The sequence below is a fragment of the Triticum urartu genome, chromosome 3A, assembly GCF_056163025.1.
Source record: "Triticum urartu cultivar PI428250 chromosome 3A, HENAU_Tu73, whole genome shotgun sequence".
NCBI lineage: Eukaryota > Viridiplantae > Streptophyta > Magnoliopsida > Poales > Poaceae > Triticum > Triticum urartu.
In genome coordinates, this window is record NC_141875.1 from 61,298,812 (window position 1) to 61,315,215 (window position 16,404).

Below are 16,404 nucleotides of genomic sequence, written 5' to 3' on the forward strand. Positions count from 1 at the left end.
CAGCCAGATCATAAACCATAGGCTCAGAATAAACAATTGCAGCTAATTTTTGCTTCTCTACAAAACCCTTTTGTGGTACACTGACAACTGGTGGACAAGCCCTAAATAGCAAGTTAAGAACCAAACTCTCCTCATTCTGCCTCTTGATCAACTGTAGTTTAACATTACTATCAACCAATTCCAAACCCTGCTCTCCTGGGGTCTCCATGTAAAACAACAGTGAATTATCAATACTATATCACCCGCAAAAAAAATTTATCAATACTATAGCCTTGTGTTTCCATCAATGCAATCATATTCAGATATGTCACATCTGAACAGATTAACTTCCTCTCTAACAGATCATTATTGTCAAAATGATCCTAAAATTCCATATGTCTTCATATAAACTACAATTCACATGCACTTTGCTGAATCAGTACACTATAACCCTAATTAGCAAATAAATGAGAACAAGAAAAAGACAAAGACAGAAACAGAAACTTACAGGACGCCGCCGAGCCCGTGGGTCAGCTCGTGGCTACTGCTAGGGTTCACCACCCATTGGTGTGACAGTCGTACCCGCTGATCCATGGACAGTGCGGGCTCCATGAACTCGTCGTCGTCGCTGGAATACTCAGAGCTCGAGTAGCCGTCACCGCCCTCGATTGGAAATCTCCCCTCGATTCCTCCTGCTGCGCCGCTGCCGAAGAGGGGAATGTTTGCGCCGCCTCCAACACCGCCCGGGGTCGCCGCCGCCATCGCCGTACAGCCGCAGGACGGAGCTAGGGTTCGTCGACGAACAGAGGAAGAGAAGAAAGGAGAGGGAGAGACAGAGCACGGGCTGGTCCGGTTCGAGCCAGACCGCACGTATCGAGCGAGCGGTCGGGGGCCGTTTCGCCAGCGTGGCAGCTGACGCGCGGGCCCAGGCGGTCAGTTCCAGCGTCAATACGTAGAAATACGAAGTTTAGAGTGATTTGCAACGGTTCGCCCCAAACGTGGTACTGACACGTAAAAATTTTCAAAAGTGGTACCAATTCATCACCACCGCCCCAAATATGGTACTATCGTGTAATTAGCTCATCTCTAGGCGACACAGAGCATGCCAGCGGGAAGGAACTTTTCTGGGCGGAGGTTGGCATCAACGCGCTGCTCATGGATGGATCGGGGTGCCCTCCGGTTCATGATAGATGGGGGAGTTGGGGGAGAGAAACCGGGGCGCGGAGATAATGGGGAGGATGACCGAGGCACTGCTGGAAACGTGTTTTTTTGCATTTCCCCCATAGAATAACGATGTGGGACATAATTGGGTCACCTACAGGACTTGCCCTCATGGAGGGCGCCACATGCAAAGTCGTAGGAGGGGTAAATGCAGATAGTAGGAAATATAGTTCATAAAGAATTTCATGCGACTAATTTGATGTTCTAGTCGTAAATATATTTTCTATAGACTTGGTCGAAGTTAATATATTTTCAATAGACCTGGTCAAACTTAAACAAGTTTAACTTAGTACAAACCCAGAATTTCAATCAGTAGCTAATATTTTTCACTGCCAACTGGTAGCTAGCTCATGATTAAACTAGTAGCCGGCCTCAGCCCTGGCTTTCTTGTACTTAGTGTTAGTTGCAGCGATTGGAACTTGCAGAGTAGCTAATTAACCAGGACACAACACCTCTAATCCCGTGGAAGATGGTAATTCCAATTAGTGGAACTTACAGAGTATTTACATCAGAATTAGGGCTTCCATTTGGGTTTGGGGCAAGCAAATGCCATGCATTGTAAGTTCTATTGCCTGATAAAAAAACAGCGGAATATGCCTTTCTGTTCTTCAATCACAGCGATTAACTAATAGTGTTGCTGCACGCATAGGCAAGAGGGCAAGCTTCGGATAACCTTCGCTGACGAAGTTGTAAAAGCAACTGAGTTCATCTACGAGCAAAAAAGCTATTGCTGTCACGTACTTCAACCCTTCAAGCCGATCAACCTACACCCAGCGACGATTTGGCAGTTTTAGGATAGGGGTTCTTCTAGATATGCCCTAAGAGTATTAAGAATGTGCAGCACTCTCTCGACCGACTCACCCAGTGCATACAAAGATTTACCCGTGGCAGAGCGCTCCGCCCGCAGCTTAGTAACCTTCTTCTCGCTGGAAGACACCCTTTCCTTGCACAGTTTCAACTTGCGCTTTGTCCTTCGAACACGGAGCTTGGCATCTTTGAGTTGAACCCGAACATCCTTCAGCTCCTTTTGGGCCGCCATGCAGGATTCGCTCAACGACTCCACTTTCTTGATCAAAGAAGGAACCAGGTCGTCTTCCGCCGCCAATTTGTCCACCTAAAACAAAGGGAGCCCGAAATAAGAGAATGTGTATGTGTATGGCATTTCGTGTTTCTAGCTTCCATGATTTTGGGGAGAGGATATGCCCAGACCAAAAGAATAGGGATGTCCACAAGCAAAGCCAAATGGTCATCAAAACTTAGTAGGACATAGTTAGTTTCTTTTACAATAACTGTTCTTTTACAATAACTGTTATTCACAAACATGAATCCGTAGCAGCACTATCGGAAAAAAAAAATGTTTTGCATCTAAATTTAGTGCTGGCTTTTACAAGTAATTTCAGCACTAACTAAAATGCAGATACCCGTGGTACGAAATATACTTAAATTACTAACAGAAACATAACATAACCAAAAGTCAAATGGACCCAATTGCATTCGGACATCCTTGAGAAAGTCGAAGGATTCCTCTAGGTCCAAACTAATACACCCTCCGTTCAAAAATATAAGATGTTGGATGTTTTAATATGGACTGCATACGGACCAAAATGAGTGAACAAACACATTCAAATGTGTCTGTATACATCTGATTCAGAAAAATTAAGATCTTATTTTTGTGAACGGAGGGAGTAGTTTTCAATTGCATAAATATCTTGCCTAAATTGACATTATTCTCGGGGAGCTATTTTGGATCTTATTATGAATTGGAGTAATGCATTCAGAATCTGAGAGACAAAAAGATTGACATACTCTAATATCAACACAGCAGCCATGTTGTTGTTTCAATGGCAGAAAAGAAGTTGCCTCTCAACGTCATATTTGACACGCTGGTAATGAACCATAAGCTTAGCAGTCAAGAAAATACAATATTCAGAACCAATGATCATAAATTATTTTTTGCCACATCTCCCCTATATTCAGGAGATCCATTCAATTATTCTAGTTGTTTTTACTCAATGTTTACTTCACACAAAGCTGACGCTATAAAATTCGGTGGAAGATCCAACATTTTTGAATAACATGAGAATCAACATTCTAAGCCAGGCTTCTCATTTTGTACCCCGATAAATAAGGAACCATCCCCATTTCCACAAATCGTTAACTAAACACATGAATCAGTAGAAACTAAACGTTGGCTTTGTATTACAAGTCATTAACCAAACACAAAGGAATTTTGGCGGCTGCTCGGGAAGGTGGCGGCGTCTGGTCAACTTGATCCTGGAGGAGTGGGGGGGAGAGGGCGGCCAGCTCGAGCAGGAAGAAGAAGGGCGGCATCTGCCATCTGGTGGATGGCGGCGGCGGCTGCTCCTCCACCGAGCGGGACTGCGGGATGGGAGGAAAAGGAGAACGAACCCGAACGGCAAAACCCAATCAATACGTGAGGCTGGGACCTCGCAGCATGCGGCGCTCACGAGTATTTAACAAAAAACTATCACATTTCGTGGAACCGTGTCTACAAACTACCTCTTTACAAATTTATGCCAAAAATTATCATTTTTTGTCTAATCTTTGACTAAAAACTACCATGTCGGGAAAGTGCCCAATTTGCCTCTTCTAAACGCCTTTCTAACAGGATGGGCCCATATGTCGGCATTAATCTTCTTCCTCCTCTCTCTGGCATTTCCTCAAACACTTCGTGTGCACTCCGCCGCTCTGCCCCGCCACCTGCACCGCCCTCCCTCCTAGCCGAGCCGCCTGCTCGCCTTGGCCATGGCGGCCGCCGTCGTGCCAAGGCCTCGCCACCCCCGCTCGGGCGCTCTGGCGACACGATGGCCATCAAGAGGATCTCAAGCAACTGGTCGCAGGGGATGCGCGAGTTCGTCGCCAAGGTGGCGAGCCTCGGGCGCATGCGGCACCGGAACCTAGTCAAGCCGCGCGGGTGGTGCAAGTGCGGGCAAGACCTGCTTCTGGTCTACGACTTCATGCCCAACGGCAGCCTCAACGCGCACCTGTTCGGCAGTGCCCGTGCCGGTGCGGGCACTAGCGTCGGCGTGTCCCCGTCGCCGGCGTTGCTCACGTGGGAGCAGCGTGTGAGGATCCTCAAGGGCGTCGCGTCCGGGCTGGTGTACCTGCACGAGGGGTGGGAGCAGGTGGTGGTGCACCGTGACGTCAAGGCCAGCAACGTGCTGCTGGGCGCGGACATGAGCGCGCGGCTCGGCGACTTCGGCCTCGCGCGCCTCTACGAGCACGGCGCGGAAACCTGCCACGACCCGCGTCGTCGGGGCGTTGGGCTACATGGCGCTGGAGCTCACCTGTGACTGGCAAGGCCACCACGGCCAGCGACGCGTTCGGTTTCGGCGGCCTGCTTCTCGAGGTGGCGAGCGGGCGCCGGCCCATCAACCCCATCACCGGCGTGAACCTAGTGCCTTGGGTCCGAGACCACGGCATCAGGCGGCAGGGCCGAGCGGCGGGTGGTGAGGCCTTGGCATGACGACGGCCGCCATGGCCAAGGCGAGCAGACGGCTCGGCTAGGAGGGAGGGCGGAGCAGAGCGGCGGAGTGCACATGAAGTGTTTGACGAAATGCCAGAGAGAGAGGAGGAAGAAGATTAGTGCTGACAGGTGGGCCCATCCTGTTAGAAAGGTGTTTAGAAGAGGCGAATCGGGCACTTTCCCGACATGGTAGGTTTTAGTCAATAATTAGACAAAAAATGATAGTTTTCGGCACAAATTTGTAAAGTGATAGTTTGTAGATACGGTTCCATGAAATGTGGTAGTTTTTTGTTAAATACTCGGCGCTCAGCGAGCAAACGTGCCCAGCTCGAGCTTTGAGCTGGGCCATGTGCGGAGCGGGGCGCCCCTGTTTTTTGTTTGTTTTGTTTTTGATTCTTAACTTCAAAAAAAATTGTCCCAAAAAAAACTTAAGAACAAATGTTAACGATTCCCGATCCGATTGAGACGTTCGGGATTTCAAAATAATGTTCCAAAATTTCAAAAAATATAATAAATTTGAAACATGTTTCTGGGTTTCAAAAATGTTCATGAATTTGAAAAAAAAAATGTTCATAGAGCTCGCTTTTGCAACAAATCTCGCTCTTGCAGTTGATCTTCAAGTGCGTAGCTGTTTTATTGCGTCTGACTGTTGAAGTAGTCAGTGCCATGAACAATGGTAGCCGCTCCCACTATTGCACTATTCTCTCAGAGATCAATCAACGAAAGATGGACTTCACTGAGGTTCGTTTCAACCACGAAGGACAGGCCTCGAATTCGCATGCTCGGAGCTATTTTTATTTAAAGTTAGGATGCCAGTTATGGGTCCTGAACTCTCCAGACATTTCTATTGTGTCCAAGTTTATTGCTCAATAAAACAAGCTAGATTACAACTGAAACATGCTCGGAGGTTGTCAATGCCATGAAACAATGTTAGCCGCTCCCACCATTGCACCATTCCCTCAGAGATCAATCAACGAAAGATGGACTTCACTGAAGTTCGTTTCAACCAAGAAGGACAAGCCTCGAATTCGCATGCTCGAAAAAAAATCGAATGCTCGGAGCTGTTTCTATTGTGTCCAAGTTTATTGGTCAATAAAACGAGCTAGATTACAAGTTTACAACTAAAAAAATAGTGCGGGCTGGTCACCCAAAGAACGACCTAAAATTCAATTCTTGTGCTTTTGCTTGTGTGTGAACTCGTAATACTTAGGCCTCTTTTGGTTCATAGGATAGGATTATCATAAAAATAGGAATCTTGTAGAAAATGAAATGACATGTATCTCAAATCCTATGAGTAGGAATAGGAAACAAGATGTCATTTGATTGACACCAAAGGAATTTTTTCATTGAGTCTAGGCTCTTTTTTATTTTCCTATGAAATGCGGAGGATAGAAACCAATCCTATATAGGAATAGGAATCCATTCCTATGAACCAAAGAGCTCTAAAGAAAAAAAAATTCTATAAAAATCCTATCCTCTACAATTTCTATGAAATTCCTACTAAAGGAGGCCTTAACATGTTTTTTTAGGGGCAACAACTCTTAATATTTACCTTTTTTTTTAGCTCTGCTCGCCTCACTGGGCCTGGGAAATAAGCGTATCGGCCTCATCATCTGGTCGGACCAAGCCCACTATGTCGTCATCCAGTACCGCAGTGGTGGCGACGGACCAGCAGACTCTAGAAAACGCAGGGTAAAGCGGAGCGCCGATGGCCACAGCGCGACTACTGCTCCGAAGCGCCTCCCTGCTCCCCCTCCGCCGCTCGCCCCTGCACTCGTCCCGCTTCCAGCCCCGAGCCGCCATGGCCTCCGATGCCGCCAGCCAGTTCCAGAAGATCCAGATCCAGCGCGAGGACACGGTGAGACCCCCACCTCCCTTCTCTCTGTTGTTGCGCGAGGGCGCGCATCGAGGGTTCGAGGATGCCTTATCCCTTCTAGGCGAGTAGCGGTTTTCATCTTATTTGCACCTTCTCGGTGGATTGTAATTTATTAGGCCACTCAGAGTCTCATAGATGTCGGGAAATGTAATGTAAGTACCATACGGAACATCTTGTCTTGGAGTAGATACCCAGATTTATGCCACTAATTAACCCTCTGCGTAACCAGACAGATTTTCTGGATGCAGTGCGCTCCAATTTCACCTCTCACAAAGTTGCCACTTAATGGCATGCCAAACACACGGGCTAGCCAATTTTTCTGTAGAAAATCAAGCATGCCCATAATGTCGGTGCTTTTGCTCTGTATCTTGGTACATCTTACTGATAAACTGATGTTATGTTGTGTTTCTTCAGACGTTTGATGCCTATGTTGTTGGCAAAGAAAACGCTCCTGGAGTTGTAGTGTTGCAAGAGTGGTGGGGTGTTGACTATGAGGTCAAGAATCATGCCATCCATATTTCCCAGATCGGCGATGGATACAGAGCACTTATTCCAGAGTATGATGATATAATGCGCTCCTTGCTTTGCACCATTTCTTTTGTTCAAGATAAAGTATTATGAAACGGATGCTTCATAGAGTGTCACTACTCACTACTTCCTCAGAATATTATTGCTCAGTCAACTGCTTTTTGTGTTTACATATTTATTTATTTATTTATTTTCAGTTTGTACCGTGGGAAGGTTGCTTTGGAGGTAGCTGAAGCACAACATCTGATGGAAGGACTAGACTGGCAGGGTGCAATCAAGGATATTCAGGCTTCAGTTAAATGGCTGAAGGAAAATGGATCACCCAAGGTACTCTTTTTTATCTAACTTTGTTTAAATTTCAAGATTTTCTCTGTATGATGTTCTTACTCAAATTGTGCTATTGTGGGTAACATGATAATCATTATGATTAGTAGGTAGAAAGTGTGATGTCTTCTGCCTATTTGCCATCTGATCCGAATATGTTGATTGAGCCTCTTGCAGTAGTAAACTCCAGTGTGTTAAATCAATTGATCAGTAACACAAGATCAGTGAAAATGCAAGTGCTGCTGTCTTTATCCTTTCGGTATATTTGTTGTGCTACCTCCATGCAGCAATATCTGACATGTGACATGTGAGTATACATTTTGTTTGTTGGTTGCACAAGTCTTGTTGCATGATTTTGGTAGTTAACTAAATTTGTTAGACATGCCTATTAGCTATCTAAGATGTAATTTTCTGTTAAAAAATCAGATTATGTCAGATGTGAGTGTATGAGTGGCAATTTTCATCGAAGAAGCATCATAAAATCAATTATCGGTGAGAAGAACCTTGGGGCACTACTTTCACACTTGAGAAATTATATAAATTTTTATTAGCGTGTACTTTGATCTGATCAGTTCTAACATGACAATCGGATGGAGGCAGTCGTAAGCTTTGAATTTTCGGGAAGCATCAAAGAATCAATTAGTCGGTTAGAACTTAGAACCTTGGGGCATTTCTGTCACACTTGACATCTTGTATAAATTTTTATTTGCGTATACAATTATACATTCATCTGATCAGTTCTAACATGACAAATCAAATGGAGGTAATAGTAAGATTTTATTTTTTAAACCTAGTTGTATTTGCCGTGTTGACTAAAATGGCAAAATCGTGGTATTACACATTAGTCAAATGTTTCATAGGCTGAATGTCTCTTTGGTGTGGATTATAGATTTCTTCGACCATTTAATTTGTGCTAATGTGTACCTTATGAAGAGTTGGACTGTCTAGTTTATAAATTTATTCCATGTGTGCCAATAAACTCTGACCAAGTAACTAGTACGAATGTAGGACAATAAATATGCTTGTGTACCATATATATTCTGTCGTTAATTTGTTATGGACAAATAGCAACATATATATGTCATTTTTATGTTCTGTTGAAAACAGTACACATTGTAATGATTTGCCTACCTTTTTCTTCTTCTATTGTGTTAGGTTGGTGTTACTGGTTATTGCATGGGAGGTGCTTTGGCAATTGCAAGTGGAGTTTTGGTCCCAGAGGTTGATGCTGTTGTTGCTTTCTACGGGACGCCATCTTCGGAGCTTGCTGATGCTTCCAAGGCCCAGGCTCCAATCCAGGCTCATTTTGGGGAGCTTGACAGTTTTGTTGGGTTTGCAGATGTTACCGTAAGGCCTTTCTTTACCTTTCCGTTTCTGTTCATTGCTACTTTCCATAGGTTCATGTTGCTTTTTCGGTCTCGTTGTTGTGAAACAGTATCCAGGTCTATTTGTTTTCTGTACGAAATCATAAACTGGAAAACAGGCTCTTAATTCCTTCCATGTGGCAAATGGCGAATCAGTTTACTTTTTGGTAGTTATTTTATCCATTGTGTTTCATACACATCGGTGTAACTATAATTCGAAAGATGCATAAATTAACCTACCTATGGTCCTGCTGTCTCACTATCTATTGATATGTGACATGTGACAGACCGGCTAATGGGTTTGTAGCAGCTGATTTAACCTTTATGTGCATATAGTACTTATTATCATTGGATAATTATAGTACTTAATTTTGAAGTAGAAATACATGACATTGCTATGTGTGTGATGTTTCAGGCGGCCAAGTCGTTGGAGGAGAAGCTCAAGGCTTCTGGAGTGGCACATGAAGTCCACATATACCCTGGATGCTCCCATGCCTTCATGAACGCATCGCCTGAGGCCGTCAAGAGGAGGAAGGGCATGGGTTTGACTGATGAGAATCAGGGAGCCATTGACCTGGCATGGTCCCGCTTCTCTACTTGGATGGGTCGTTTCCTGGGATCTGCATGAGCCATTACCATATCTTCCATATGGTCTCTGAATGATGTATGGGCGTGTGTCGGCTCGGAAGAATAAAATGTTTGGGCGCAATATGTAGCCAGTGCCCAATCTAGACACGCAGTGTGTTTGTGTTAGTAGTACTATATTCCAACTCGTCATTGTTTTGCCAGAATATCTTGAGGTACTTGATTGGAGTGGAAATGAAGCACTTACACTTGCGACTTTGCGAGCATGTCATATGAGTTTGTTTTGTGTTTTAATAAGCTTCAGCCGGGTGTTTTCTGGCCGATGGGTGATTGCATGGATTTTTAATTTTGAGGCAGGGGTAAGTGCATGGGTACCGTTCACGCTTCAGCAAGTTGCTGATTTCGTTGATGGACCTTAATGTTACTATCGCTAACTTTGTTCAATTTATTTCGCTCTGTAAATTTCCATAGGACAAATTTTTTTGTCAGTTCAGCAAGAAAGGCTAATCCACGCGGGTGTCGGCAAAAGCATTTGCACGTCTTATGGTAAATATCACCACACTAGTAATTTCGCGGTCGCCTATTGTGGCCTTGTTGTGTTGACAAGGTGAGCTATGCTAGGATGGGCATTGCCGAAATTACCCTGGCGTATGACATGTTTGTATGGTGAACCAAGCTGCAAGAATAAGCAACGCTTACACGACCTTCACATTCCCACGCACCTGCCATGGATGATTTTAGGCCTCCCAGTGGGCGCACAAGAGGAAATGAACCATGCTTGCTACACAGGTCGACACATACGAGATACGCATGAAAAAACATTTTGAGAACCAACAGAAGATGATACCCCTACCTGCGATGCAAACGCATACATCAAGCATCAACACATAAGTACTAGTACAACCTGGAGCAACTGATAACTTAAGCTGGACTACGAGCATCTAACTACTACCATAGTACCATCGGACACTTGACATTACCAAAAGATGCCACCGTTAGATAGTTCTGATGGCCGCACAAAAGATCAACCTAATTTAGCTAGACACATCGAGCTACTTTCCCATGTCGATGAGCATGTCAGGCGCAGGACCGTGCGTTTCAAGCGCTGCTGGGGGGCTTCAGGAAAACGTCGGTGAGCACGGTCTTGGACTGCAGCGACGCCTTGAGGATCTCCAGACCCTGCAAAATTTAGAGGAAATGCAACGTGACGATTGATTGATTGATGCACATGGTTAACGAAGACATATCGAATGGAGTATGATACTGCTGATGAGATTCATAATCACCTGGTCATAGCGGAGCTGCACGGTCTTCTCCTGGAGCGCGCTGAGGTCCCTGACGGCGAAGGTGTTGAGCAGGGTGATGCTGGAGATGGAGGACATGGGCGTCACCGTGAGGTCGTCCATCACCGTGTACGTCACGATGCCCTGCACGAACCCCTTCCCGCTGACGCCGCCCGCCGCCTGCGCCACCTCGCCTCCGGACGCGGCCGACGGCACGACCGTGAAGGCCGTGGTCATCTGGTTCTTACACGATGGACAGTAGGTGCCGTAACTCTCCGTCATGTAAGTCCGGCAGCTGTTGCATCTAGCCTGCTGGCTGCTGCTGCCGTCATATCCGTCGCTGTAGCAGTTGCACTGCCTGCTGCATCTGTAGAACGCCTTCGCCTGTGGGCACGGCGGCGGCGGCATGCCCAGGAGGGAGCTTTTGCTGCTGGCCGACGGCGAGAGGACGGCGGGGTGGAGCAGCGCGTCCTTGGCGGCGCCGGGCTGGACGTAGGTGCCGTCGAGCTTCTCCACGCTGCCGTAGAGGCTGCCGACGCAGCCGACCATGGCCTCCTTCCCGAGCAGCTTGACGGCGGTGCCGACGGGCAGCGCGAGGAGGGAGAAGAGGAAGTCCACCACGTCCTTGCTCGCCTCCGCGAACAGCACGCGCCGGGCCTGGGTGTCCACCAGGAGCTTCATGCTCAGCGCGGTGGTCGTGGTGGTCGCCATCCTGGTGCTGGGCGGGCGGCGACGGTGGTATCTAGCTCTTCCCTCACTCACTTGTGTGGTGGCGAGGACCGAGGAGAAATGAATAGGCTTGAGTGCTTGACACCGAGCGTGTGCTGTGGAGTAGAGTATTTGAAAGGGGAAGAAGAATAGCAAGAGCCGGCCCGCGGATTGGATTGAGGTGACGGGACGGGAGAGGAAGAGAGAGCGCGCGCATGGGCATGGCGTGTGCGCAGAGCGAAACGATCTGTGTTGGCAGGTGAGTGTGACCGCGGAGACAAAACACCGAGCAATTGACCGACGGCATGACTGCGCTCTCATGGCAGTCGAGTCGATAGGCACTACTCCCTCCATTCCACAACAATATAGTGTTGTATCCTCGTGCTTCAACTTTGACCGTAAATTTAACTATCAAGATCGATTGCGGCGAGAGCAAAAATTATATCAGTGAATTCGTATTCGAAAGAAGTTTTTAATTATGTAACTTTTTCTCCCGCCGTAGTCGGTCTCATTCGTTAAATTTATGATCAAAGTTCGACCTCAGGAAGCGCGAGCGCACTATATTTTAAAATGGAGGGAGTACTATGAAATTTGACCAAGTTTTTAAAGACACTCCCTCCATTCTAAAATATAGTTTATGATGATATAAGTTTTTAGAGATACTCCCTCCATTCCAAAATACTATTTATAGCTATAATATCAAACATATAAAGTATGTATGAAAGTTCTAATGATATAAGTTTGGCGTTCTAGATGAATGTTTTTTCCATAAATTCGATCAAAGTTTATGATGTTTGACTTTTTAAAAATCTATATGCACTATATTATGAAACTAGCGAGTATTTTTTTTAAATGACGCCGTGACGGAGCCGGGCGTGGTGACCACGCCGCTGATCCCCTCCGCGCCGGACGCTTTCTACACGATCCTGCTCGCGTCAGTCAAGATCGGGAACTCGACCGTCGTGCCACCGAAGTGGTCCCCTGTCATCGGCGACTCCGGCCCGGTGCTGATGTACCTCGACAAGGGGCTGCTGGACCAGGTCGTGGCGGAGGTCGCCCGGAGCATCAAGCTCCCGCGGAAGCAGTCGCCGGAGAAGCTGGTGGATCTGTGCTACGACGTGGCCGGCGAGACCATGGCATGGGCGAATCTTTTCCCATAGGTGACGCTGGGGTTTGGCGGCGGCGCCGTGATCACCCTGCCGGAGAGCCAAACGATTTGTGTTGGCAGATGAGTGTGACAAAACAAGGAGCGATCACTCGACCAGATAACTGCGCGCACGACGAAGGTATTTGTATTCTCTGTCGCCGTCGACTCCTCGTCTTACATGTCATGGACTCTCTGTATAAAATTTTCAGTTAGTTACCTGTTAGGCCATCTTTCGATATGCCTCAAGGGTAGGTGTTTATTATGTGTTGAAATGAATCATGAACTATGTCGGTGAATGTTTTAGAATATCTGTTAATGTTGAAACCTAAAAAATATTCAGTTACTTATTTGATAGTTCATTGTTCTCATGTCTAATTAAATGTTTATATTGAGGGGAAGTTGTGGATGGTTTGAATCATTTTTATTTTTTTGAGGTAGGATGGTTAGAATCATTGTGCATAAAGAATCTTTCTATCAACCTGCAACCCAGCCATGCCTTGAAGACTCAATCACTATTCAAAATTTGAAGGAATAGTCGTTGCAGCATGGGTTAGGCCAAAATAATTTTATTTACTATCGAAGCAGGATGTGTTAGGATGATCTTCACCGTGTGGGCCCAACGGCCCACCGGGCCCTTAGATCCGCGCCCTGATCGGGGGCGCTCAACCCATTATGGGTGACGGGCCCCTGTCACCTGCACTATATAAAGAGGTGGGGGCCGGCGGCTCGCATCACGAGGTTCGTCGCAACGCCGTACTCCCACCACTTCACCCACGATCAACTCTCTGCCATCACCGGCCACCGTCACCATGGCCGGCACCGGGAGCTCCTCGAGCCAAAAGGAGAAGGTAGGACCACCGATCTAATCTAGCCTAATGATCCACAACATCTATCAATGGTTTCAGAGCATGTTAGGCTAAGATCTTCGGTACAAAGCATATACAGAGAAAGAAAGATCCTCCTTTCCCCCCAAGAACTCTAGACAGGGCAAAGAAACTCACCGGGCAGGGCCTTGAGCTCGCCGACAAAGAGCGCCGCCACAAGGACGCGCCGTTCCTCTCAATCCGGACGCGCATCGGTAAGCCGAGGCGTCAAAAGAAGAAGAATAAAAAAAGGAAAAGGGGGCACCGCGGCCAAACCGTTCGACGGCGGCGCGCTCACCGCGAGGCGAACACGCAACCGGCGAAGGGGATGGCAACGACGCAGATGGGAAGGGGGGCAGAGGGGGCGCAGCGGCGCCGCGACACTCTCCTTCTCTCGTTCTCTTTGCCACAGAAAAAGAAGGAAGAAAAGGAAAGGGGAGGTCGCTCGCGTGGCGCGGTGGTTTGCTGCCGACGCCGGCGACCGGCGCAACCGTGCCTCGCCGCTACTCCACCAGAGAAGGGCGCCGTCGAGCGCAAAGGGGAGCAGAGGAGGGCGCAATCGCGTCCCTCTCTCTCTCTGCCACACGAGGTTCGTTGCGGAAGGGAGAAATGGAGGGAGGAAAGGAAGGGAAAGAGGCCAGCGCGCAGCGGTGGAACTCGTCGCCGTCGCCGATGTCCGATGCGGCGCGGTGGCTCGGCGTACGGGAGAGAGGCGCACAGAGGCGAGAGAAGAGGAAATGGATAGGGTTCTCTCGAGCGGCGCTGGATCGGGCATTTTGTTCAGCCGATCTGCGCGCTGGACCGTCGGATGGAATCCGACGGTCAGGCAGCAAACCCTAGCTCGCTGCTAGGCCCCTAGGCCGGAAAGGGAGCAGGCGAGCAGGCCGTGGGCCGGTTTCTCACCGCGGGGAACAAGCGACGCTCGCCAGCTAGCCGTGGGCCAAGAGCAGTAGGCCGCAAAGCGACGCGCTGAGCGGGCTGTGGACCGCCGGCGTGAAAGAAACGGCCCACACACAGAGCACAATTTTGATGTTTTTTGTCCAGTTTTTGGGCAGATTTCAAACAGTTTTTCTATGCAAATTTTTTCCAACGAAAATATTTGTTTAGAAAATAGAAAAGTAAACAGAATGAGTTTCTGAAAATAAAAAAATAGGAAATTTTCAGAAAAAGAAATGTTCATGAATTTTACAAAGAAAATAATAAAGTTCATGCATTTTTTATTTGGTCAAAGAAATGTTTCTGTAAAGAATATAAAGTTCATGAGTTTTCTATTCATGCTTTTCCGCTGCAAATAAAAATAAAATTGCTCCTTTAAAAGTGAATAGAACTAAAGTAAAAGATTAAATTGTTGCTTCTCTAATGCTTTTTTGAACCAACCGGTTAAAATTGCTTCGAGAGTAAAAGAGTGGAGAATTGTTTCTGCATAGAATATTTAAAGTTTCCGCTGCGAAGAAGAAAATTTTATCCTCCAATTAAATTGGAACCAACGGAAAAATTTAATTGGAAGAACTGTTCTTATCAATGTTTTCCCCTGTGGGTGAAATAAGATGCTGATAGTTTCCGATATGATAAAAGAAAGATATTTCTTTTAAAGTTAAAATATGGCATTGTTATTTTCTGACCAACGTTGATGATAACAGTACTATAATTCTATGAGTCTAATGTTCAAAGCTTAAATCTCTGATAAATTTTGTATCAAAGTGATCATTTTTCAGAGAAGAGTTAAAGATGAAGAAATGCTCTTGAACTAGATAAATATATATTTCTTGTTTCCGTTGCAATAAAGTTGATGATGATAATTATTTCTTAGCAAAGTTGTTTAATAGAAATACTATCATCACATTGTTTATGAGTTATGTAGAAGAATAAGTTTTATTTTAATTCTACCACAACTGTGATTTAGAGTATAAAAAGGAAGTTTTGCAAAAGTTTAATGTGCATATTTTTTAACCAGACCAACGTAGGGTTATTTTTATGCTCATTATTGTTGATTATTGGCTAAGTTTTCTCAGACTAAAATTTTCCCATGCTTTCATTCGTGAAAGCGAATGGCTGGGTACTTGTGACCCGAAAGATGAAAGAAAGGTCTTGACATGAGGGAGTATGTTCTCCCTAAAGAATGGCTTCAAAAGAAAAGAATTCTTGGATATTAATCCAAGAGAAGAAAACAGATAGATCATTGAGAGTCTTGGTTGACGAATGTCTTTCATGTATTCTATATAAAGAAGATTTATCAGTCAACATGATTTGAGATAAAACAAGCAACATGCGTGTTTAATTTGACCAACGTCGGATCAAGCATGTGTGTCAAAGAGCATTCGGATTTATTTATAAGTTTGATGATTGTATATGCAGTCAAAAGAGCCAATTCTGGCATTTATGTTCCTTACAGGGAATTACCCGCATGGCGGGAAAGATGATTATGATGAAACCCGCATGGCAGAAATTTTTTGGAAAATCCCTGTGTAACCCGTATGGCGGCAGAAATTTTCTCAGACTTATCCTATATGACAGGAGAAAGACATGATGACTCATGTGCTTTTAATGTGTCCCACTCTGGGAGAAAAGTATAGAGTAGCTATTATGCTTTCCTAGTATCAACCATACATCTTATGTCTAACGATCATTAAGCACTCAATAAATCCGAAAAGAATAAAAGTTACAGACGAAACTAAAGATAAGAATGATATGCAAGTGTGACTTGCAAAAGAACTAATGATAAAGAACTCTGTTGAGTTTCTGAAATGGAATGAGGAAAAAGTACTCCCATACCAGTTAACAGATAACTTCATTACGTATGAAGTAATCAGATAAATGAAGTAGATAATCAAAGTTTTCTCAATTCAGAAGAGTTATGAATGGGTTTTCAAAATTGTGACAGAAAAGTTCTTGCCACATTTCGAGGGGGAGAAATAAATAGTTGTATTTCTGGATCTTTTATAGTTCCGAAAGCAGAGTAAGGAATACTAAGACGGTGCTTAAAGTGCCATAAAGAAGAAAGTTTTAACAGAATAAACCCAAATTATAAAGTTTAAAGAT

At 45.6% G+C, this 16,404-nt stretch overlaps 2 protein-coding genes and 1 pseudogene across 2 annotated transcripts; 2 read left to right on the plus strand and 1 right to left on the minus strand.

The window, feature by feature from the left end:
• Positions 1–4,025: 4,025 nt before the first annotated feature.
• LOC147978551 (L-type lectin-domain containing receptor kinase S.4 pseudogene) lies at positions 4,026–4,514 on the plus strand (annotated as a pseudogene).
• Positions 4,515–6,335: 1,821 nt separating this feature from the next.
• On the plus strand, positions 6,336–9,635 carry LOC125552174 (alpha/beta-Hydrolases superfamily protein). The gene is made up of 5 exons (XM_048715655.2): positions 6,336–6,545; positions 6,978–7,120; positions 7,289–7,418; positions 8,571–8,762; positions 9,195–9,635. The coding sequence occupies exons 1-5, from the start codon at positions 6,396–6,398 to the stop codon at positions 9,405–9,407; spliced, it is 828 nt and encodes a 275-aa protein (XP_048571612.2). The 5' UTR covers positions 6,336–6,395; the 3' UTR covers positions 9,408–9,635.
• A 478-nt stretch (positions 9,636–10,113) lies between these two features.
• LOC125547943 (uncharacterized) lies at positions 10,114–11,709 on the minus strand. The gene is made up of 2 exons (XM_048711673.2): positions 10,651–11,709; positions 10,114–10,543 (listed from the first exon to the last, which is right to left on the minus strand). Exons 1-2 carry the CDS (start codon positions 11,707–11,709, stop codon positions 10,463–10,465), a joined length of 1,140 nt encoding a protein of 379 aa, XP_048567630.2. The 3' UTR covers positions 10,114–10,462.
• Between the last annotated feature and the right edge of the window lie 4,695 nt (positions 11,710–16,404).

What these genes read in the sequence shown, in the direction of transcription:
- LOC125552174 (XM_048715655.2), top strand. Translation starts at nt 6,396, where the DNA reads ATGGCCACAGCGCGACTACTGCTCCGAAGCGCCTCCCTGCTCCCCCTC. An exon ending in TACAGAGCACTTATTCCAGA is followed by an intron (nt 7,121 to 7,288) that starts GTATGATGATAT and finishes ATTTATTTTCAG; the next exon opens with TTTGTACCGTGGGAAGGTTG. An exon ending in AGGAAAATGGATCACCCAAG is followed by an intron (nt 7,419 to 8,570) that starts GTACTCTTTTTT and finishes CTATTGTGTTAG; the next exon opens with GTTGGTGTTACTGGTTATTG.
- LOC125547943 (XM_048711673.2), bottom strand. Translation starts at nt 11,709, where the DNA reads ATGGAGGGAGTAGTGCCTATCGACTCGACTGCCATGAGAGCGCAGTCA. An exon ending in TGCAGCTCCGCTATGACCAG is followed by an intron (nt 10,544 to 10,650) that starts GTGATTATGAAT and finishes TAAATTTTGCAG; the next exon opens with GGTCTGGAGATCCTCAAGGC.